At 44.4% G+C, this 24954-nt stretch overlaps 1 protein-coding gene across 1 annotated transcript in view; it reads left to right on the top strand.

The window, feature by feature from the left end:
* Positions 1 to 5692: 5692 nt before the first annotated feature.
* LOC133073733 (serotransferrin-like) overlaps positions 5693 to 24954 on the top strand; it is an 83858-nt gene continuing 64596 nt past the window's right edge. The window contains 11 exon segments of the mRNA XM_061167620.1: positions 5693 to 5845; positions 7755 to 7924; positions 14964 to 15072; positions 15828 to 16004; positions 16890 to 17037; positions 17821 to 17876; positions 18364 to 18542; positions 19229 to 19406; positions 20783 to 20934; positions 23259 to 23349; positions 23968 to 24006. Coding sequence (XP_061023603.1) covers positions 5803 to 5845; positions 7755 to 7924; positions 14964 to 15072; positions 15828 to 16004; positions 16890 to 17037; positions 17821 to 17876; positions 18364 to 18542; positions 19229 to 19406; positions 20783 to 20934; positions 23259 to 23349; positions 23968 to 24006 — 1342 coding nt within the window. The 5' untranslated portion in view covers positions 5693 to 5802.

The raw sequence follows: 24954 nt of genomic DNA on the forward strand, positions 1-24954 counted from the left end.
ATCACATTAATTGATTTGCATATATTGAAAAATCCTTGCATCCCTGGAATAAATCCCACTTGGTCATGGTGTGTGAGCTTTTTAATGTGTTATTGAATTCTGTTTCCTAAAATTTTGTTGAGGATTTTTGCATCTATGTTCAAGTTATAGAAAGCACATAGGTAATTTTATTGATAATGAATACCTGAATTATATAGACATGACAATTATATTTCAGATGTCAGTACTTAGAATTGGCAGAAAAATTTAGAAAAATCAAATGCATTCTGTTCTAATTTTGAGATGCTACAACTTACACAATCAACCAAATGTCTCTTTAAGGTCTTTTGTATTTCTTTATAAACTTTAGAATTATATTGTCCATTCCCACCAAAAAGTATAAAAAAAGTTCTTGGGAGTGAGACTGGGAGTGATTGAACCTAAATATTATAATTTGAGAAGAACTGAAATCTTTGTAATATTGAGTCACCACTACATTTTCTGGGTATAGCTCTTCATTAACTCAGAGTTTCTTTAATTTTTCTCATCAATATTTTATAGTTTGGTATGTGAAAATTTTAGACATTTTTTGATAGATTTATTCTTGGACATTTGTAGTTCTTATACTATTTTAAATAGCATTTCTTTTAAAATTTTGAATATAGAAATATAATTGATTTTGCATATTTATCTTGTATCCAGAAACACTGCATAACTCAATTACATTTCTAATATTTGATCTAGTTTTTTTTTTAATTTTATGTATTTTCAATCATTTCATTTGTGAAAATAGCAGTTTTATTTTTTCCTCTTCAATCCTTTTACATATTGTATCTTTTCTATACCTGAGCAGACTGGCAGGTAGGATTGGAAGTAAAAATGTTGAATAGAATGATAATAGTAGACCTTCTGATCTTTTTCTTGATCTCAAAGGGAAAGTTTTTATGTGCCATTTCACCAATGAATATGATAATTTCATATATAAGTTTCTTATATGTATTTTTATACATTTCTTTTATTCATATTTCACACACACACATACATACTCTGTCAGATTAAGCATATTTCCTAGAAAAATTTGCTAAGAGGGTTTTAAAATGGGTGGTTGTTGGATTTTACCAAGTGCTGTTCCTCTACCTACTGATAATCATACAATTTTTCTTCTTTATGCTGTTATTGTGATCAGTTACACTGATTGATTTTTTTAAAAAGAGAACTGCATTCCTGGAATAAACTCAACTTGGTAATGGTTTAGTATCCCTTTTAGATGTTGCTGGATTCAATCTGCTAATGTTTTCCTTAGGATTTTTGCATCTATGTTCATAAAAAGAATTTTTTTATCTTTCTCATGACATTCTTGATGGTTTTTGCTTTTTGCCATACTTACTTGCCTCAAAGGGGGCTTCCCTGGTGGAAGGGGACTTCCTTCAGTGATAAAGAATTTGCCTGCAATGCAGGAGACACAGGAGAGATGAGATTGATCCCTGGGTCAGGAAGATCCCCTGGAGGAGAAAATGGCAACACACTCCAGTCCTCTTGCCTGGAAAATCCCATGAACTGAGGAGCCTGGCGAGTAAACAGCTGGACACAACTGAGCAACTTAGCACATACACACACACTGGCCTCAAAAACTTAGTCAAGGAGTGTTCCTTCTTTTTCTATTACCTGGAAAATTGTGTGTAACAATTCTTCAAGGTTTGGTAGAATTCATCCATGAAGCTATCTGTCCCTGGACTATTCTTCTTGAAAAAGATATTTTTATGGGTTTCCCCAGGGAAAGAATAGAAAACCTAAGAATCATTCATTGTTCAGGGACTTCTGAGGGGTAGAAATGAGAGAGAGATGGAAGTGATGGTGTATGGCATTTCAAATTATCTGACATTTTCCAAAGACACTTTGCTCTTGTTTACCGACTGTCATGCCACACATCTTTGAGCTGGCAGATCTGTGGGATAATGAGTCTATGAGCATAGTTCTCAGGCTGCCTGATCCCATCTTCCCAATGATCCAGAGGCAAGTCTCTCCAATGGTGTTGGGCAGAGGGCTGTGAGGGGAGGGGGAGGAGTGACCGGATTAAGCAGACAGAGGCTCTTTGTTTGCCCTGCTTATGTAAATCTTATGTTGTAAATGAGGCAACATTTGGAAACAAATATTGGCTCAGAGGACTAATGCCTTCATGCCATCTCCTTTTAGGTCAGCTACCCAACCTCCCTGCACGTACACACAATTTCAGCTCTTTCAACAAGAAAGCTTGTTGAAATTTAAGACTTTTATTCAGTTTATGGTGGAAGATTTGGGTCACGACTTAGATTCATCTGTAACTGGAAACTCTCTCTCTCTCCTGCCTCCCTCCCCCCTTTCCTTCCTCCCTTCCTTTCCCTCTTTCTCCTCTCCTTTTCTGGACAAATGAAGAGAAGATCAACATAGAAAAAAAGGAAAGAAGATCAATATAAAAAAGAGAGGATCAATATTTTTTTAAAAAAGGAGAGAAGATCAACATCAAGAAGGCAGCTGTGGTCTAGAGAAGGCTGGGACTTAGGAGATTTGAGTTCAGGTCCCAGAGCGCTGTGAATGAGGAACTTCATTTTACTATGATGTCCACAAATAAAAAGTGGTGAGCTAATCTTATCTCCTTAGGCAGTTGGTCAAGATCACAAGGTCTTGCCTCAGGACAGTGTCTGGCATGTGGAACAGTTGAAAACATGATTCTTTCCTTTCATCTGAACATGATAAGCCAATGTGTGCCTGAGATGCTGCAGTCAGGGCACCCAGATTCCTCCCAGAGACAAGCTCTTCTGCAGTAGAAAATGGGTCCATGTGTCTGTGGAGAAATGGCAGGGCTGGAGGTTCTAGATCTGTCTCTCTCTCAGTGTCACCCCAAACAAACCCCTTGGCCTCTATGTTTGTTCCTGTTTGATGGCAGAGGCAGTGTCCCTGGTGGATGGGTTCACACACTCTGGAACCAGACAGCCTGATTTTGCACCTGGCTCGCCAGCTGACCTTGGACAAGTTATTAACCCCTCAGAACCTCAGGCTCTTCATCTCATCTGTAAAATGGCGAATCTAATGCACCTATCTTACAGGGCTAGGGTGAGGGCCCAGTGAATCTCTCAGCAAGTGTTAGTCATCATCAAACTGTAAAAGAGGGATGATGAGTTTCATGAGGCCAGAGTGTCTCTAGTAAAGAATTAAACACCAGAAGGGAGAGCAAGCATCATGGGACAGGGACAATTGTCACAAGAGAGGGACAAGAGTCATGGGCCACCAAGGACACAAAACACTGACTCTTTAACCTCTCACCTCCACACACCCCCTTACACATCATAGATGTGGGCACAGCCATACCACCAGGGTCACACACACATGGACCACCAGAGCCAGCTTCACCCCTTGCCTCCCAGAAGTGACAGACACAGGCCTCTATCCTGTCCTCTTGGGCAAGAACCAAGGCCCACGTGAGAAAAGGGCATAAGATTCTGTTCTCTGTGTCTCATCTGGCCCTTCTTCAGATTCCATGGGCCTGCCTGTCTGGGGCTCAGAGTCAGAGGGCTCCACTGAAGCAAGGCATGGGCTTGGCTGGCCTGGAGAGATCTCTGCCTGGCCAGAGTGCTCCCTCTGAGGGGCTCAGGCTAGGCGGTGGGGCTGTTCCTGGAGGGACTGACTCAGGAAAGGCTCACTTGTAAGTGTAGAAAGGACCCCAGGGGAGGATCATGGTCCGTCTGTCCTCCACCGAGCTCCCCTGAGTTTGTGAAGCAGCTCAACATTTGACAACTCTCCTTTCTGCTTCTGGGCAGACTCTGCAAGCTCACTGCAGGACCTGTAGAAGGCGTGAGCTGAGAGGGGCACCCTGATCTGCAGAGTCTCACCCAGCCACCCCTGCCCTTAGGTTTCTCCCTCCGTCTTTCTCTCTGTACCTCAAGGTGTCCCCATGAGGCCAGACCACCCCCTAATGCCTGATGCAGGGGGCAGCAGGAAAACACCCCTCCTGCTAAGATGCTGGCTTTCCCAAGGCTGGAGCAGAGGCCCTCCCACCCCGAGGGCAGGGGCAGAAGAAGAGCAGCAGGGATTTGGAGAGATGGGCTTGTCTTCTGTCCCTGCTGTAAACAGCAAGTCCCTGCTAACACAATGCTCTTTGTACTGGGGTGTGGGTAACCCCTTGCACATCAGACAATCTACTGGGGTGTGGGGAATTTATCCTAGCTACAGGTTATATTTACACCTCCTGCAAAAGATAAATAAGTTAATATTCACTCCTGCTTCACATGAGGATTAGCACTGGCTCCCACCTGGTGTGCAGGCCAGACCAATGCACAGCCTTGAGGGCCTTTGAGGTGTCCTGAGGAAAGAAGTGAAAAGTCTCACAAAGAGTGAGGTGGGGAAGGGAATGCTGGAAGCTTGTGATTCCCTGACCTGTTCTTTACTTTTGACTTCTGTGACTCCACATTTTGTGGTTTGCACATGCCCAGTAAAATGGATGTACAGATGAAGCAATGTGATTTAACTCATCAGATCTCACAAGATGCACAAGTGCCTTAGAAAGATTTCTGCAAAGAAACTAGAAGATGATTCTGAAATCAAAAACATAAGTGAGTGAAAATGGCACTACTGACATATCTTCTAAGCCTGGTATAAATTAGTGTAAATAAAACCAATAACAATGACCATTTGATCAAGTTGGATAAGTAGCTTTCTTAAGTAACTTAAGAAAACCCTAAAATTATCTTGATGATCCCCTGGAATGTAGATTTACAACAACTATCAGGAACCCTACTCTCTCCCTAAGTGTATATTTTGCTTTGAGATATTTTTCATTGTATATAAGGCAAATAGACATTTTTAAATGAATGTTTCATTTTTCCCATAGTTTAAATTTTTTCTATTCCTTTCATGATTGAAATAAACATGATGTTAGTTTTAAGTATATATATGGAATGTACAGCTTCACTATTTTTCCTGATAAGGATGGGTGATCAAAATGGTTTGGAGACCACTTTTTTGGAGGGAGCTGGGGATGAAACAGGGGATTGAGATCAGGCCACATCCTCTCCTGGGTCCCTTTCTTTGTGTTCATGAGTCCCTTGTCCTCAGTGTCACAGAGTCTCGACCACACGCCTGGACAGCTCCTTGTAGGAGAGACGTTGTCTCTCCTGTGACTCTGTCCCTAGTCAAGGTGCTCAGCAGTCTACATGAAGGGGAGGAAGGTTACCTGTCTCGGATCCTGTGCTCAGGAGGGTACACAGGGACGGAAACTGGTCCTTGGGGTTTTAAGGGCCCAAGAAGGAGCAGGGAAACAAGTGAAAAGGGATGAGCCTGTTGTCTTTGACTTGCGATCAGCTTATTCTTCTCTCACACCGTCTCCCGGAAGGTCTCTGCCTGTCTTCCTCCTATTCTAGTCTGCCTTTGGGGCAGTCGGCTTCCCTCTTCTATGGAACGAGCACAGAGGTTGATTCAGGACAGCTCTGGCTCCCCAGGATTCAGAAGCAGAGCCACCCCCACACCAGCCGGCTGCAGCTCTGCTCCTGGTACAGAGCAAGCACACTTGAACAACGGGCTGACTTGTCTTTCATTCCGTTCCAATCAGCACTTTTTTGTTGGATTCCACCCACGGGTCTGTTCCAGAGGTCAGGAAATGAGGTGATCAGCCTGGGCGAGGAATGAAGGGGGAGGGCTGAGGGGCGATTGGGCAACCGGGCTGAGCAAACACAAGGGGTCAAGGATTGTGCTCGGCCAGCCCCGCGGGAGATATAGGGGCGCCGGGCGCAGGGAGGCGACGCAGAAGCCGGTCGGTCTGTGCTCTGCGCTCCGCGTCACAGACCGGGGAGGATGAGGCCCGCTGTCCGCGCTCTGTTAGCCTGCGCGGTTCTGGGTGAGTGTGGCGGCTGGGAAGGCCCTCAGCGTCGCCGGCCCTGGCGCCCCTGCATCTCGGAGCCCTCTGCGCCTTCCCTGGGCTCCGCGCTGGAGCTGGAAGCCTGGGACCTTTCCTTCGCTTCTCCCCGCCGCACGCTCGCACCTGCTTCAGCACTGCCCTGGGGACAGCTCTGCGCCTGCGCGCACCTTCCGGACATGCTGGTGCCTCTGCCACCTTTCCACTCTCTCCTTCCTTTCTGCTCGTATCCAGTAAATCTCGTGCTAGCGGAATACAGTAAATTAGGGCGCTCCCATCCCGGTTTATCAAATCCCTTTGTTGCGACCTCAAATAAGTCCAAACTGCTTAGGATGGCCATCAAGGCCTTCCCATAGCTGGTCCCACCCCCACTGACAGTCTGATGTCCCATGGGTGCCCTTGGTGCTGACCGTGCCTCACTAATGAGACAGGTCTGTCGAAGGGTCCCGAGCGTAGGGTTTGAAGCCAAACCTTGAAGGGTAGTGCAGCTTGGCCTGGGAGGGTCCCATGGAAGTAAGTAAGGCCACAGATCCAGGCACGGGTGGAGTGGACCTTGCTGTGCAGATCCGTGTTTCGCAGCTTGTAGCTGTTGGGCCCCCTTTGTCCTCTAACTTCTGCTGGCCACTCGTGCTGCCTTTATCTTACCTTTGGAGCCTTCTGTGTTTAGTTACTTGACTCTCTTGAAAAAGTTAGCCCTTGAGAGTCCACCCACCTTACTCACCTTTACCCTTCCCCCTCTCAACCTCAGAGGATCTCGCAAGGCTGTGGAAGGTAAATGCATGACTGAGGACAAACACCTGTCTTTGGGACCTCAGGAGGGATGGTTTGGAGAGGGTCTGGAGGAGTGGTTTTGGGGAAGTCTGCCACTGACCCCTTGTTGCCTGGTTCAATACCCCATGGGTGGAGCTGGGGTCAAGGGTGATTGGGGAGTAAATTTCCTGTGGTTCCTCTTTTTCTATCCTGGAGAACCATTCCCTCCCCATCTCCTGCTTTGTGCATCATAGATATTTATCAGCTTTGAGTCAGCCCTGTGCTGTTGATCCATAGAGTGGAGATGACAGAGGGCTTTAGGGAGAGTGCCAAATGCTCATATCATGGGAACAAAACATCTGCAACCATGGCGATTGATTTTCACAGACACAGCTGGCTTTAGCTTCTCCTAGTGACAGTCCAAAGGCCTAATTGTGGAAATTGAAGGAGGGGTCATTGGAAACAGAGAAACATTGAATATGTGGAGTTTCTAGTTTTTCCTAGAACAGAGGGTGACAGATGAGCATTGTGGGCAAATTCATTGCCTCATCAATCATTTATCCCTTTCTTCTGGCCAAGCAGATGGAAAACAACTCAGAATGTTATCTTCTTTTGTTACCTGGGCAGAGACCAAAGTCTGGAGACCTGATTTCTAGACCACTTAGCTATTAAGAGGCCAGGTAACCTTGGGTAAAGCATCTAATTACTAGAAAAGATACTAATTACTAGAAAATGTGATTCCTACCCTGCTGGCTTCCCAGAGTTATAGCATTGAACCAACAGCTTGATGTAATTAAAAGTCCCCCGTGTATGTGGAAGTCTGTATCCCAAGGCAGGCCACATGTCATGAGGTGAAAGAAGGAGGCTCAGAGAACACAGAGGAACAGGTTGTTGTCGCCAATTGAGAGCTAACGGTCAAGCCAGCATCCCTCTGATCAGCACATGCTGGTCAGTGGGAAACTAAGAGGCCATTAGGATACTTGTCACTTGTCCCCAGACTCAGAAAGCAGGGGAACCTCTGCCCTCATGGACAGGAGTGAGGTGAACAGGAGAGAATGGAGAGGAAGTAGCCTCCATGACCCTCCAGAGGCTGCTGCTGTCCTTCCCACTGACACAGGGGTCTCTGGCCTCTTTCCCCTAGGGCTGTGTCTGGCGGACCCCGAGAAAACTGTGAGATGGTGCACCATTTCAACTCATGAGGCCAGTAAGTGTGCCAGTTTTCGTGAAAATATGCTTCGTGTCTTTGAGACTGGTCCTTTTGTCTCCTGTGTGAAGAAAACCTCACACATGGATTGCATCAAGGCTATCATGGTAAGTCACTGCCACCTAAAAGAGAGGGGAAGAAAATCCATACTTTCTTTTCCCTGTCATTTGGAATGATTCTGTACTCACAGGTAGGAGACTGATGTGTGGAACAGTCAGCCCCTAGTGCTAGTAAAATCATTTTAGAACTGAAAATAGAAGCAGTCATCTTTAATGGCTTAAAGGAAAATATAGCATACTCTAAAAGGGGACTATTTTTGACCCACTAAGTTCTCTGAACTCAGAGAAGAAATGCATGCTCTCAAAATGACCGTGTAACACTATTTTGGAGGTTCTTGATGCATCACAAGAAGTAGATGCATCACAAGGAAGAGGAATACATTGTCGTGACTGAAGATGATGGCTGATCCTTTTGTTCTAGGTTTTCCGAAATACTTGTTCAACATTATTCCTACTCATCTGAACACGGGTCAGACCCTGTGCTGGGCAATGGGGCTGTAGCGGTGACTGTAAGCACACATGGTCCTGATTCTTGAGTAGCTTACAGTCCAGTCAGGAGAGAAGAAAAACATGCAAACAAGTAGACATGAAATGTCAAATTGTGTGATGTACAATGGAGGAAAAGAAACAGAACTTTCAGAGGAAACTTTCTCTGGTCTGGGTGTCAATGGCAATCTCCCTGAGAGGGAGCAATGAATCTGAGACCCCAGGGATAAGTATGGGTAAGCCTGACAAAAGCTACAGGTTAAATATGTCAGGTAGGGAGCCATAGCATGCGCAAAGGGCCTGAGACAGGGGAGAGCTGGGCTTGTTTGATTTTCTGTAGGGAAGCTAGGGTGACTGGAGCAGAGCAAGCAGGAGACTGGAAGGAGTGGGGGGGTATACATAGACTCAGTCAGATGGAGCATGATTAACTGAAGGAATCAGGGTTTTTGTATAAATAACTGGTCTGTTGTGTGTGTGTGTACTGAACCTCAGTTACTATCCAGGCTTAATTATAACTTTTGATTTATGACTTACTTTCAGATTTGGTATATGCATACCCCTCTTCGTTTTAAAATACATTAATATTATGAAATAATACTATCCACAAACCTACCAGAGGTTCTCAAAACTTCACCATTGCCAGTAGCTGACTTCTAGGGCTACTGTGTAGCAGCATGGATTCTACAGGAACTTCATCACTTGGGGCAGTGTAACCCTCTGACCCTGCTTAGAACTATCCATGTATTTCCCTATCCAGTGCAAACAGAATCCCAGAACTTTCTTGCTTTTTATTTAAAGACTTGTATAGGTATTTGTGGATAATTGCATAGTTTTGCTTCTTAAAATATTTTATAAACATGTCATTACTATGTGTTGGCTTCTCATACTTGCTTTTTCCTCCTCAGTGTTATACTAGGATTTCACCCATGTTGTTGAACACAGCTATTGTTCAGTCATTTTCAGAGCTCTGCAAAAGTCCATTGTGTTAGTATACCACAATTTATTTTTTCTTTTCTGGTCATTAAGCATTTGGATTGTTTCTAGTTTTTTGTTATTCTAATCAGGGTTTGAGGAATACTTTTACACAAATCTCCTGGTACACAAGTATTACTAGTTTCTCTGTAATATATATGTACTAACAGATTTTCTGTGCCATGGGATGTGTGAGTATTTGACTTCAAAAACAATGCCAAATGTATTTGGGTTTTTAAGCAAATGCAATGTGGCTATTCAAATTCCCACTGTCACCAGCCGTATATGAAAGAATAATCCATATAACTCTTGGTGAATTTGATATTTTATCATTATAAATTAATCACTGTCTCTGGCAGTGCTTTTTAACTAAAGTTTATTTTTCTGATATTAGCATACTACATTAACTTTCTTTTAACTAGGATTGTCCTTCTATGTCTCTTTCCATTCCTCTATTTTCAACTTTCTGTGTGATTATCCTTCAGGTGTGTCTTATGAAAATGGTATGTTGCTGAGGATTTTGTTTATTAATGAAATCTGGTAATCTCACTTGTTTTGTGTGGTAAATTTAAACCATTAATAAATTATTGCTTTCATTAATGATAAATTTGTACTTATTTCTGCCATATTACTTTTTGATTTCTCATAGTCCTCCTTTCCCCTGGATTTCTGATTTTTAAAAATTGAGTTTGCACATGTGTGTGTTCATTTGGATTGTGTTCCCTTTATTCCACCTTTCCCCCATTGGAAGTAAATTTAAACAATTTGTTTATATTCTTTAATGAGTCCCTTAAATTTTTACTGTATAATTTTTTAGCTTAACAAAGTGTTAACAGTAAAATAATCAACCCCATACCTCTTTCTGAAACAGAAAGAGAACTCTGGACTATATCGATATTTTATGTCTGTCTTTTCTTAAGTAACCCTGGAATGTAGATACTTCATGTATTTCTTGACAGTATACATACATATTATATAGCTAAGTATGTGTGTGTATGCACGTGTAAGTTTGTTCAGTTCAGTTCAGTCATTCAGTCGTGTCCGACTCTTTCCGACCCCACGGACTGCAGCATGCCAGGCCTCCCTGTCCATCATCAACTCCCGGAGTTTACCCAAACGCGTGTCCATTGAGCCGGTGATGCCATCCAGCCATCTCATCCTCTGTCGTCCCCTTCTCTTCCTGCCTTCAATCTTTCTCAGCATCAGGGTCTTATCCAAGGAGTCAGTTCTTCGCATCAGGTGGCCACAGTATTGGAGTTTCAGCTTCAACATCAGTCCTTCCAATGAACACCCAGGACTGATCTCCTTTAGGGTGGACTGGTTGGATCTCCTTGCAGCCCAAGGGACTCTTAAGAGTCTTCTCCAACACCACAGTTCAAAAGCATCAATTCTTCAGTGCTCGGTTTTCTTTATAGTCCAACTCTCACATCCATACATGACTACTGGAAAAACCATAGCCTTGACTAGATGGACCTTTGTTGCCAAAGTAATGTCTCTACTTTTTAATATGCTGTCTAGGTTGGTCATAACTTTCTTTCCAAGGAGCAAGCGTCTTTTAATTTCATGGCTGCACTCACCATCTGCAGTGATTTGGAAGCCCCAAAATATAAAGCCTGCCACTATTTCCACTGTTTCCCTATCTATCTGCCATGAAGTGATGGGATCGGATGCTGTGATCTCAGTTTTCTGAATGTTGAGCTTTAAACCAACTTTTTCACTCTCCTCTTGCACTTTCATCAAGAGGCTCTTTAGTTCTTCTTCACTTTCTGTCATAAGGATGGTGTCATCTGCATATCTGAGGTTATTGATATTTCTCCTGGAAATCTTGATGCCAGCTTGTGCTTCATCCAGCCCAGTGTTTCTCATGATGTACTCTGCATATAAGTTAAATAAGCAGGGTGACAATATATAGCCTTAATGTACTGCTTTTCCTATTTGGAACCAGTCTGTTATTCCAGTTCTAACTGTTGTCCAGTTCTAACTGTTGCTTCCTGACCTGCATACAGGTTTCTCAAGAGGCAGGTCAGGTGGTCTGGTATTCCCATCTCTTTCAGAATTTTCCACAGCTTGTTGTGATCCACACAGTCAAAGGTTTTGGCACAGTCAATAAAGCAGAAATAGATGTTTTTCTGGAACCCTCTTGCTTTTTTGATGATCCAGCAGATGTTGGCAATTTGATCTCTGGTTCCTCTGCCTTTTCTAAATCCAGCTTGAACATTTGGAAGTTCACGGTTCACATATTGTTGAAGCCCGTCTTGGAGAATTTTGAGCATTACTTTACCAGCATGTGAGATGAGTGAAATTGTGCGATAGTTGAACATTCTTTGGCATTGCCTTTCTTTGCGACTGGAGTGAAAGCTGACCTTTTCCAGTCCTGTGGCCACTGCTGAATTTTCCAAATTTTCTGGCATTTTGAGTGCAGCACTTTCACAGCATCATCAGTGTAAGTTTGTGTATGTGCCCAAAAGTTCAGAAAGAAGGAGGAAGACACAGAGAAAATTTTGGATTTATCTACATTTTTGCCATTTAATCTATTTACCATTTCTTCTTCTTCTTTTTTTTTTAAGCTTTTAAAAAAATTTTGGCCATGGTGTGTGACTTGTGGGATCTCATTTCCCCAACCAGGGATTGGGGCTTCCCTGGTGGCTCAGTGGTAAAGAATCTGCCTGCCAATTAAGGAGATGCTAGTTTGATCTCTGAGTGGGAAAGATCCCCTAGAGAAGGAAATGGCAATCCAGTCCAGTATTCTTTCCTGGAAAATTCCATGTACAGAGAAGCCTGGCAGGCTACAGTTCATGGGGTCGAAAAGAGTCCAACATGATTCAGCAATGAAAACAACAACAACAGGGATGAGCTTAGGCCATGATGGTGAAAGGGCCAAATCCTAACCACTAGACCACCAGGGAACTTGCTACTATTCCTTCTTATATTTCTAATCATCCTTCTGGGATGTTTGCTTTTGAAATGTGTCCTTTTGGTGGTACTTTAGAGTCAATTTCTTGGTATTAAACTCTCTCTGTTGCTTGCTTGTTTCCTCTGCAAATGCCAGTCTCCCCTTTATTCTTGAATGGTAATTTTGCTGAATGTATAATTCTAGTTTGATGTTTTTACACTATTTTAAAATATTTCCATTGTTTCCTGACTTCCTTTGTACTCATTGAGAAGTATCATCCTATTTCTCCTTTAATCATCTCACTGGATAACTTTTCGTGTCCTTGGTTGAGGATGTTCCCTAGATTCACCATGATATTTCCAGTTGTGGGAATCTTGGTACTTATCTTGCTTAGACTATGTTGGATCTGTGGAATCATGTCTTTCAGGAGGTCTGGAAAAGTACTGCCTTTCTTCTGTTTCTTTCTTTTTTTAATTCTAAAATTCCAAGAAGACACATGTTAGGCTTTCTTTAATCTAGCTTCCATATCTTTTAATCCCTCTTTCATAGCTTCTGTCTCTGTACCTCTTTTTGGCACAGATGGGCACCAAATTCATCCAAGATGAGTTATTCAGATATAACTTTCAGTTCCCTAATTCTCAATTTTAATCTGTTTTATCAACTTGTTGCCTATTCATTCACTTTTCAAATTTCAATGGTTACATTTTTTACTTCTAGAAGTATGAGTTAATTTTTCTTTTTATTCCTGATAATCTCATTTCCTATGCTTATCTCTGTGATTATGGCCTTCACTTTGTACATAAAGCACATATATAGCTCTTCTCCATTGTTTCTGACCATTCTGAACTCCACAGTCCTTGTGCTCCAAGTCTGCTGCTCCTGCTGCTCCTGAGCCAAGCCCATGCATCATGGCTTCCCTTCTTTTGGGTTTGGTTTTCTGCACTTGGGAAGTCATGCTTGATTTTAATCCTCCACCTTCCTGGGGGTTAAGTTTCCCTTCAGAATCCCTGTGGCCTTCGTGGAGTTAGGGCCACATGAGTTAGGCCTTGGCTTCTTGATTTCTGAGCCCCCAAAGCCTCAGTGATTCCTGCCCAAGGTACTGGTGTCTGGGCCTAGAAAGCCCCAACCTCACTGCTTTAAGAAAAGCTCTGTTTTTTTTACTCATTTATTTTTATTCTGTGGTGGGTGGGGTGGGTGAGGAAAGTCTCTGGAGGTTTCATCTACCTTTGGGATACCAAGAAAGCCATAAAGATTGCTTCATATAAGGAGTCTAGTTGTGGAATAAGAGAGTCCTTCACCAACATGCATGTGTTTAATGGCACTGAAATGTACATTTAAAAATGATTAAATGATAAACTTTATGTTACATTATTTTATTACAATAAAACAACAAAAACAACTCCAACCATTGAAAGAAAAGTTTCAGCTAGACATATATATTTTGGCTTACATTATTATTTTATTTCATTTATAAATACTATTTTCTTGTTATTTACCTATAACATGATGCAGACTGTGGAGCTACAGTTTCTCCTTTGTAATTTAATTCATAAGAACTATTTATTTATGGAGTACTAGCAAAGGATTCAAGAAGAGTCATTTTGATAAAGATGTTTAAAGCAAGAAAAAAAGCAATAAAAATATGTTATGAAGTGTCTATATAAAGATGGTGCATCTCACTTTGAGGGAAAATAAATTCTAGACCTAGTGGGATGGTATCTGTAATACTTCAAATGAAATATTGGTTTAAAGAAGAGAATTAGTAAAAGCAAAAACTAAGAATAAAACAAAGCAAAAAAAAAAAAAAAAAACAAAGCAAAACAAAATCCAGAAAGTAACAGTGTAATGGAAGAAATAAACCCACACTGTGTGGATTCAAATCCTAGCTATATGACTTATTTGTTATGTGGTCTGGGGAGGTGATTTAAATTTTCTCTGCCTCTATTTTTTAATGTGTAAGATGGAGCTGAGTTGGACAATGATGTCTGAGTAGTTGATTAAATGAACAGTCAGCCATAATGGAACTAAACACTCATTAGTGCTCATAATGAGCATTAAACAGTCAGTTTAGAGTATAAGCATGAAGTTAAAGCCAGAGAAAGCTCTGGTCCCTGAACAAAAGACTCCTCTGGTTATATGGACCCAGGACAGGAAGGAAAAGTACTGAGTACTGAATTGCAGCAGGGAAGGATGTCTTCACGTCTCCTCTTCCCCACTGAAAGTTCTCCACAGAGACATCTGAGGACAATCTCAGCAGAAGGCCCAAGATAAAGAGGTTGGACCTGAACTTGAAATATAAATATGTGTAAAAGCATGGCTAGGCAGGGAGCCTGGAGTCCTTGACTGCAGCTCCTTCAGAGCCTGTAGTGAATGGACTGTGCACCCAGTCTGGTGTTGGAGCTTTCCCCCAAGAGGCCTGCTGGCAAAGCCTCTGTAAGTTAGGTCTATTTTGAAAATCACAATAGTTTTCTGGGCCAGTAGCTGGACTCCTCACCAGGAAAAAGAGAAAAATGATTCATTCCATCTTTGCAGGAATAAGGAAAATGATGGCCAAAACCTCTCACCAGGGAAGCAGAGTTAACTGAAGCCCGTGGTGTTACGTAAGGTCTGGGCAAGCTGAGGGTTCATCTGGCCTCAGATCTGAGAAGCACTACCAGTCACTTCTACATACCCAAGTATAGGTGGGCCTTTCTTGGAAGTAAGGGCTTCACTGAACTCTGGTCTGTTCTCTTTCAGAATAACGAAGCAGATGCTGTGACATTGGATGGAGGTTTGGTGTATGAGGCAGGCCTGAAGCCCAACAACCTGAAGCCTGTAGTGGCAGAGTTCCACGGGACAAAAGAGAGTAAGTTCTCCTTTGGACCCAGAAAGTAATTAGTAGCCCTTGTTCTCTCCTGGTAGACACTGGGTCTTGTCTCATTCAGGCGGGTAATGGAGATTAGCTACTTATGAGCTTTCCCCATTGGGGAGTGAGTGGGGAATGAGGGGCCCTGTCAACAACTGTAGATACAACTCAAGGTCTCTGGGAGCTTTGGGCTGGTTGAGGACTGGTGCTCATGACGCTGACCTCGTAGGCAGGCTGTGTACAATGAACTGAACCATCGGGGTTTAGAATAAAGAGGAGTTCTCCAAGAACCACATGCAGGGGAGAGACTACACAGGAGCATGTACCTGGAGCCCCCACGGCCTTGGATCTCATCTGAGAGCAACTCCACTGTTCCTGGGTCTGTGTGAGGAACAAAAATACTAAGAGAAAGTTAGCAATGTGGCCTCTCACAGTTCCAGTTTCCAGGGGGAGACTCGTTTGGTAGTTACAGGCAGACACTCCCTGCAAGGCCAGGGTAGGCAAGAGCACTGGGGCATGTGTGCACATAGCTTCCTTGATCCTGGGTGTGCCTGGAGGGTCATTACAAATGTCTCTTCTGTGGCCCATCCTTTCCCCTGTAAGCCTAGGAAGGCTTTTCTGGTCCTCTTTAGGACCCAATCCATCATAAATGTTACCTCTGGGTAACCCTTCCCTGCTCAGGAGCCCAGTAGTAATGAACAGTGCTTCTCTGGTGGGCCGTTTGAGAGTCTTTCATCCACACTGTCCCTTCGCAGACCCGCAAACTTTCTATTATGCTGTGGCGGTGGTGAAGAAGGGCACTGAATTCAACCTGGATGGGCTCAAAGGCAAGAAGTCCTGCCACACAGGCCTCGGCAGGTCTGCTGGGTGGAACATCCCCATGGGCAAACTTTATAAGCAATTGCCTGATCCACAGGAATCTATTCAGAGAGGTAAGTGGGCAGGAGGGTGAGCACCCTTAGCAGGAATCTCTTCTTCAGATGCCCACACGGGCCACACTGGCATCACTCAGACATGGTCAGGTGATGATGTGTGATGGCTCTGGGAGTGGAGGTGGGAGATTAACCTGCTTTAAATGGGCAAATCTGCTGCATTAGCAGCTATTGTGGGCTGTCACGAGTCCTTTTTTCCTATAAGCTCCTGACACCCCACCAGAGGCTGTCCTGAGGAACTGGGGGAAGGGAATGGAGGGCTTCATTCAGGGCCAAGGCTCCTGGGCCCTTTGTCCACTTCCCTGGGGTGCTTTCATGTCTGTGGCTGATGATTTCCCCATTCTGCTGGAGCTTTCCTAAAGGCCATCTGCTGGCTATGAACTTGGCCTACACCTCTCCGGGTGGGTTCTCCATCTGGTCTTGGAGGCCAAGTCCAAAGGGACACATAGGCCTATGCCAGTCTGGTTTTTGGGGAGGAGGTGGGAGGGAAGGGGTTAAATATGCCCCTTTTTGAAAACCTTTAGTCTTGAAGAGAGGCTTCTCAGGCGGCCCTAGTGGTAAAGACGCTGCCTGCTAATGCAGGAGGCTCAAGAGACATGGGTTGAATCCCTGGGTAGGGAAGATCCCCCGTAGGAGGAAATGGCAACCCATTCCACTACTCTTGCCTGGGAAGTCCCATGAAGAGAGGAGCCTGGCGGGTTACCGTTCATGAGATTGTAAAGAATTGGACATGACTGAGTGCAAACACACATTCATAAAGGCAAACTGTAACTGTGGGGATGCTGGTTTTGTTTGGATCTCTCTTGTGAGCCTGGACCGGGAGCTGTAGTTGCCTCTGGCCAGGCTGGCTCATGCCCTGTGTTTCTGTGTCTCTGTGTTGAGCAGCTGCGGCCAACTTCTTCTCGGGCAGCTGTGTCCCCTGTGCGGATCAGTCATCATTTCCCAAACTGTGTCAACTGTGTGCAGGGAAAGGGACAGACAAGTGTGCCTGCTCCAACCACGAACCATACTTCGGCTACTCAGGGGCCTTTAAGTGAGTGAGACTGGCTGCTTCTCCATCCCAGCTCCTAAGTGTCCAGTGTCTTCAGGTTGGGGGGCTTCCCTGACCCATAGCAGAGTCCAGCCTGCAAAGGGGCATCCAGGGTACCTAATCCCCTCCCAGGAACTCAGTGACACAGCTGGGACTCTCCAGACCAGGCCAGGGCACACTCTCTTCATGTGACGTTGACAAGGAAGCCCCCTCCTGGGACCCTTTGTCTCCCCAGAGTTTTCTCACTGCACTAGGCAGAGCCAGAAGCGGCAGGCACTGCCCTGGTGCCCAGGGAGCTCCGTGGGGACGGCCCTCTGCTCTCCATGGCAACAGCGTCACCTGCTCAGTGCACTGGCCTCTCTCCCGCCTCCTTTCTCTGTCCCTGCACAGGCAACTCGTGTGGCTGATTTCTTGCTCCCTCTTCTCGCTTGGTTATATCCTGAAGTTTTAGAGCAAGCGAAGGGCACCTTTCCTCCCTCAAGATACACTATGCCTTTATCCTTCACTAGAAGTTTGAAAGCACTTTTCACTATTGAGATATCTTCAATACCTTTTTGATGCTTTGGGGCACATGGTGATAGCCCTCCAGCTCCTGTGAGCTCACCCCACATCTCCATGGTGCCCTGGGGATCAGCCCCCCATGGTGCTTCCTCAGCTGTGGGTCTGCACAGAGGCTTCCCCCAGGCCCTACCCTTGTCCGAAGGCTGGACGGTGTGGTCAGACACTGGAGCCTGAGGAGAAGGGCCCGCCCTGCAAGAACCTCTCTAATGTGTCTCCTCTCCACAGGTGTCTGACGGAGGGCGGTGGGGACGTGGCCTTTGTCAAGCACTCAACGGTATTGGGTAGGTGATAGGAGAAGAATCTATAGACCCTTCAAGCAGAGGGCCTTCCTTTTCTTTGTCTTCCTGCACAGGTGTCAGATGTGAGCACAGTGTGTTCCTCCTTTCTCACTGCTGGGATGTTCACCTGTGAGGAGGTGTGTGCCCATAGGGTCCCCATCTGGACGCCTGGGCCTCATCCTATCACCCAGCTTACTGAATACCAGGCCAGTGTTGCAACAGCAAAGGATCAGGAGCAGGTCTGGCTGACCTTGTCCTGTAGTCAGCCTGCTGAGATGCAATTTCTTGTGGGATGTGGGCAGTCACCCCTGCACTGGGCATCAGAAGCTTCTCGACCTGTAACTGCCTAGGGGATCTTGAGCAAGTCAGTTTCCTTCTGGCCTTCACTGTTTGCTCTTGGCTTCTCAGCTCACATAGTTCTTGATTCAGTGAGGTTGCAAGGGAGAGGAGGCAGCACCTGCCATTGACCTATGTGGGCTTCCCTCCCCAGACAACCTGCCTAACCCAGACGACAGGAAAAACTATGAGCTGCTCTGCGGGGACAACTCCCGGAAGCCTGTAGATGATTACCGTGAATGCTACTTGGCAAAGGTCCCTTCCCATGCGGTTGTGGCTCGAACCGTGGGCGGCAAGGAGAATGTGATCTGGGAACTTCTCAATCACGCCCAGGTACCAAATCCCCTGTCCTCTCTCCTGCTTAGCAGTCCCTGCTTGGATTTGGGGCATTTCCTTCACTCCCTCTCAGCCACTGTGGAAGTCATTCTGTGTTTAGGACATAGCAGGGACCATGCCACACACCATCCACTTGCATGCAGACACCCACCCAGTAGAACCTTCTTGGAGTTGCACATAGCCTAGTCCTGCATTGTCATCTGCCAGACCCTTACATTCTGGGTCAGTGATATGAAGCTGCTCCTTCTTGCTCTCTTTCATTTCTCTTCCATTGGAAAGGAAATGGTCTCTCTTCCAAGTCCCTCAGCCTGACAGAAAGGGAGTTGCACATACAGCCAGCCTTCCTTTCCCAGAGCAGCAGAATGCCAGAACCGAGCCAGTTTCTCTTGTCCAGCCCTCCCATCTGTCCATAAAGGCAACCACACAGCCTCTGAAGTTGAGTTTCTTACACCCAGTGAGCTATCATCCAGCCAGAGAGACAGGCATAGAAAAAAGTTCAGAGTATCAGATATTTGTTACATGGCCCAAAAGGGCTGTGAATGGAAAAGGTGCTGGGTGGGAAATAGCAGGTCTGACTGCCCTCTCTCTTCGTATGTTGAAAATTTCACAGTTTTAATCTTTGGCCCATTTTGCAGCACCCCTTGTTGCTGTAGCCATTCAGATCTGTGTTTTACTACAAACAGGAACATTTTGGCAAAGATAAACCGGACAATTTCCAGCTCTTCCAATCCCCTCATGGGAAGGACCTGCTATTTAAGGACTCTGCTGATGGGTTTTTAAAGATTCCTTCTAAGATGGATTTTGAGCTGTACTTGGGATATGAATATGTCACTGCTCTTCAGAATCTAAGAGAAAGTAAACGTAAGTATTTGGAAAGGACCGTGTGGCTCTAGGAGTCTGGAAACCTGGTGAGGGTGGGGACTAGAGGTTAGAGTCTTTCCAGGTACTAAACACCTGTCCCAACAATCCTTCATTTGCCCTGCCCATCCAGCCCAGTGTTAGATGGATGCTAAATGACTTTGGCCATCATGAGATGGACCTGGACATCACCAAAGGACATTAAAGGAAATTCACGCTTAAAATGATTTTTATCAGAAACTCTCTGGAGGCCAAGTAGTTAAGATTCTGTGTTTTTACTACAGAGAGCCCAATTTCGATCCCTGGTCAGGGAACTAAAATCTCACAAGCCACAAGGCAGGCCCCCACCCCAAAAGAAGAAGGTTTGTATTGATGCCAGTATTGCTTCCCTTGTATAAGCCAGGGCTCCCCTACCCACTTCATGAAGCCAATTAGCCTGGTACAAAGTAAGTCAAATAGAATGAAACTGCTACAAATAAGCACATCTGCAGCCAGTGCTGTGGTCACCATGTACCATGGTGAAGCTGGAGCTTTAGACAGGTCAGTCCTTCTCCTGAATTATTTCCTTGGGTCATTAGAGATGTGTTTGAGCACTCATTTATTCAACAGACATGTATTGATCATCTACTATTAATAGCTATAAACTATGTAACATGCTGGGCATATAATGGTGAGGCAAAGATGTATTAGATTCTGTTGTCACAGAACTTTCAGACCAGTGGGGAAGATAAATGTTGAAGGAATAGTCACTCCACTGAATGATCAATTGAAATGAGAGATTTCCTCAACAGAAAGAAAGCAAAAACCCAGAACAAAATATCATAGCTCTACAAGAGTGCAAAAACAAAGGTAAACAGGTCCAAGAATTGAGGTAAAGCTTCCCTAAGGAAATGCCTCTTGAGCCAGTCTGAAAGTTGGGTAGGTGTTTGTTTATTCAGTAAACATTTATTGCACTGACCATAAGCCTGGCATTAAGGGTGCCATGGAGAACAAGACAGGCATGGCCATCACCCTGGCCAAGCTTATGTTCTCCTGCAGGGAACAGACGGTAAACAATGAATAAATATACAACATCTGCTTGGATGGTTGAGTGCTATTTCTAAATGAGGGGAAAAATAACCCCAGCCTGAAGTGATAGAATGCCTTGGAGTTGGGAGGAGAGTGGACTTCTCAGAAGAAGTAATTTTAAGTTAAATCTAAATGATAAGAAGCCAGCCAAGAGACTGTTATTGCCTTTAATTTCTAAGAGATTAATTCCTTGAATGGAATCTGTTTGTGTATTGCTAAAAAAATCCCAGCGTCTTTCTGAAGACAGCAGCAAAACCAGCAAGCCACATCTGGGCCTCTTCTCATCACTGGTTTTCTTGCTTATGTCCTAGCCCCGGACACCTCAAAGGATGAGTGCAAGGTGAAGTGGTGTGCAATTGGCCACCACGAGAGGACAAAGTGTGACCGGTGGAGTGGGTTCAGTGTTGGGGCAATAGAGTGTGAAACAGCAGAAAACACTGAAGAGTGCATCGCCAAGATCATGGTACGTCCCTCCTGCCGCCACAGGGCCACGTGCCTGCCACTGCTGCCTACCCGTCCCCAAGGCTGAGTGAGTGTTCCTGGGAATTATACAAAAAGCAGGGTTCCTGGGAACCTCACCCTCAGTGTGGGTGGACCTCAGTGTGGGGGACCTCAGTGTGAGGACCCTGCAGGGTCCTCAGGACCTTTGAGCTTGTGAATCTGAAGGGCTCCGGAGGGCTTATTTCCTCCTAGTGTCAGCACTCCGTGGAGGGCAATCTGAGCTGTGTCTGCTTAGGGAGGCTGGACCTCGGTGTGAGTGTGCCTGAGACCCACGGTGTGCCATGGCAAGCGTGACAAGGTCATGTTACTGAGCAAACACGTGGAAGTTTAGCTTTGTTGCTCACAAGGGCATTCCACATTTGCTTTCAGAAGTGTTGAAAAACTGAAGGCGATAAGAAAATACATAAAAAGTAACCGTAACCTTATAAATCAGAGAAAATCCTGTTAACTGGGCTCATATCATGCCTGCAATTTATTACTCTTTTCTCACCTAAAGTTATCTAGGGAGCTTTTTTCTTGTTTTCAGAGAATGACTTGCTCCTGTGTTCACAAAGAAAAATTTCATTCTTTGAAAACATGATTTTTAAAAATGTATTTTAGTTTATTTTTGAAAGAATATACACTATTCTGTTTACAGTGGCTTGTCTGGGGACCAAGTTTATGAGGAACTATCTCTTTCATTTCTTTTTTTCTCTTTTTTTAACTCAGATTTTCCTTTTCTTTTCCATTATGGTTTATTATAGGATACTGAATACAGTTCTCTGTGCTATACAATGGGACTTACTGCTTATCTAGTCTGTGTATTAATATAATAGTTTGCATCTGCTCATTCCAAACTCACAATCCATCCTTCCTCCATCCCCCTCTACCTTGGCAACCGCAAGTCTGTCCTCTATTTCTGTGAGTCTGTTTCTGTTTTGTAGATAAATTCATTTGTGTCATATTTTAGATTCCACATATAAGTGATATTATATGGTATTTGTCTTTCTCTGAATGACTTCACTTAGTATGATAACGTCCAGATCCATCCATGTTGCTGCAAATGGCATTATTTCATTCTTTTTATAGCTGAGTAGTATTCCATTGTATATACATGCCACATCTTCTTCATCCATTCATCTATTGATGGACGTTTAGCTTGTTTCCATGAAAACATGATGTTCTAATGTTGATAGTTATTCCAGAGTGTGGGTGTGCTGCAATTTATTGAGCCATTTCCTCACTATTAAGTCTGGTCCTGTCTCATTGGTATTATGAATCATACATGCATGTTTTTGCCTACTTACACATTTTGCCCAAATAGTTTCCCACCCATCTGATTGTTCCTTTAGGGTATATTCCTCAAAAGTATATTTCTAGGCCTAATGGGAAGCTTGGCAGTCTTATTGAATTAAGCATCTCTGAAATTTGGGGCTTATTAGCTCTATTCAGTTCAGTTCAGTTCAGTTGCTCAGTTGTGTTCAATTCTTTGAGACCCCATGGACTGCAGCATGCCAGGCAGAATTCCTTGTCTATCACCAACCCTTGGGGCTTGCTCAGACTCATGTCCATCAAGTCCAACCATCTCATCCTCTGTTGTCCTCTTCTCTTCCTGCCTTCAATCTTTCCCAGCATCAGGGTCTTTTCAAATGAGTCAGTTCTTCACATCAGATGGCCAAAGGATTGGAGTTTCAACTTCAGCCTCAGTTCTTCCAATGAATATTCAGGACTAATTTCCTTTAGGAGGGACTGGTTGGATCTCTTTGCTGTCCAACAGACTCTCAAGTGTCTTCTCCAACACCACAGTTCAGTTTATTTGACTCATTTGAGCTTATTTTACTCATTCATTAAAGATCTTTTATTGACCAAGCACTGAAATAGCACTCAGCTAATGAGGTCAAGATTCAAAGCGAGGCACTCCATGCCACAGACACAGCCCTATGTCCCTGACTCCATTTGTTTGTCTTACAAATGGAGAATTCTTGGTGTCAGAAAGCTGTTGTGAGTGTATCTGGAACAGCGTGTCCTATGAGAGGTCAAGGGGACTGAATGTGGGTCTTTGCTCCTGAAGAAACAAAGCAGATCACCCAGAGTTGATCATCAGTTCATCATGGTTTGGGTAAAAATGGGAGTACTTTTTATTTTCTATGTCAGGTCTGCCTGACTGATCCTTTGGGGGTCCATTACCAGCACCTTCTGTCTCTTCACAACCTGTGCTGGCAAGGTTGCTTCAAGGAAACAACCAGACGGGCATGTGGGACTGGAGAGGATTTCTTTTACCTGCTGTGATGTGTTATGTCTTTGCAGAAAGGAGAAGCTGATGCCATGAGCTTGGATGGAGGCTACCTCTACATTGCAGGCAAATGTGGCCTGGTGCCTGTCCTGGCAGAGAACTACGGTAAGTGGGAGGGGCAGTGGTTCATTGCCTCTGAGACAGGTTGTTAAAGAAAACAACCTGAGACAGGAAACAAAATCACAGCCTGATTCAGCCACAGGGAGCATAAAGCTCTTGCTTACTGAGCACCTCCTACCTGCTTGGCTCTGGGCTCCCTCATCTCTAGTCCCTTTTGTTATCTTGAAAAATAAGAATCTTCTACTGTACCTTTTACTGTACTCCAACAAGGGAGTTGGAGACTTTGCACTGGGAAGTTCTAGCTAAAAGTGACCCCTCTGCAGAGGACAGCTAGATTCTCAGCTGGAATTCCTGGCAGGTCTTCTTGCTTCCAAAGTCCGCACTTCTCCTGTTGCCCTGGTGCAGGGATTCAGGTACAGTTAGCAGAGTTACACTATGGTCACAGGATAGATAGAGCGGGAAACTTGAAATATAAAATTTTGGGCTAAATTCCAGAGGCCAGGGAGCTAAAGTGAGCTTGCATAATCCAGACAGCCTGGACCTTTTGGGAACTGGTAAAACGTAGATAGTTTTCCTGGCTCTTATAATTCTGAGCTGCATATGGGGAAGAAAATTTTCAATCTATACATGAGTGTCTAATGACTTTGTTTTTTTCCCCTGCAGAACCTGGGAGTGGAAATTGTAAGGACACACCAGAAAAAGGTGAGTTGGTATCGGTAACCTCGTGAGTTTAAGATAAATTCCCATTGCTTTTGGGAAAGCATAGGCAAGCTTAAATTCAAATCAAAAGTAGATAAGAGACCAATTTTCAGAATCAAAAGAACTATGGGAGGAGAATAATTGGCAAGATAATTACACTTGCCACGACACACACATGGGAATTCTCATTTAATCCTATAAGATGTGTCTTGTCGTCTACTAATGATGCATAGAGGAACAACAGCTTAGAGAGATTACAAGTTGTCTAGACTCTGACATCTAACAAGCAAATACAGACCCTCCCACCACTGCTTTGCATTGCGTGCAGCCTGCAAAGTTATAAACAAGAGAGTTAGCACGAGCCCAGAAACCTTGCTGACGTGCCTGGCAGGCCTGAGGGGAGAGGCTCACAAAGGAAGGTGTCTAGAGACATGAAATTGCCCAGCCTCCCAGCCAGGGCTAAGCCTAGAAACCCAGGCTAACCTGGCTCTCACCCAGGACTCTGGCTTGCGGTGGATCTGGAAAGATGTGGCAAGAGCAGGACAGGAAATCGTATCAAAGATTTGGGCTCTGCGTCCCACGCTCAAGCCCTGCAGGTCATTTCCAGCCATTAGTGTACAAGTCTGTTCTCATCACTTTTTCTAGTTAGAGCATCCCAGCCTCTCCCCATCATACTAGGAAGCAAGCTCTTTAGCCAAAAATAGAACCATTCTTAGTCCATGAGCAAAAATATTTGTATCTTTTCTATTGGAAACAATTTCCTGAATTAATTAAATTGGAGAACTGAAATCATGAGTTTATATTCTATTCCCAGCTTTAAAGATCAGCATATATTTGCTGCCAATGATAGCAGCTAACTTGATTATGACAGTTTCACTTTGCATATTTATTTTGGTGCAAACCTTTATTCTCCTTATCATAAAACATCTGACCAGAATAATAAACCTACAG

Source organism: Dama dama, chromosome 19 (assembly GCF_033118175.1).
Source record: "Dama dama isolate Ldn47 chromosome 19, ASM3311817v1, whole genome shotgun sequence".
Taxonomy (NCBI): Eukaryota; Metazoa; Chordata; class Mammalia; order Artiodactyla; family Cervidae; genus Dama; species Dama dama.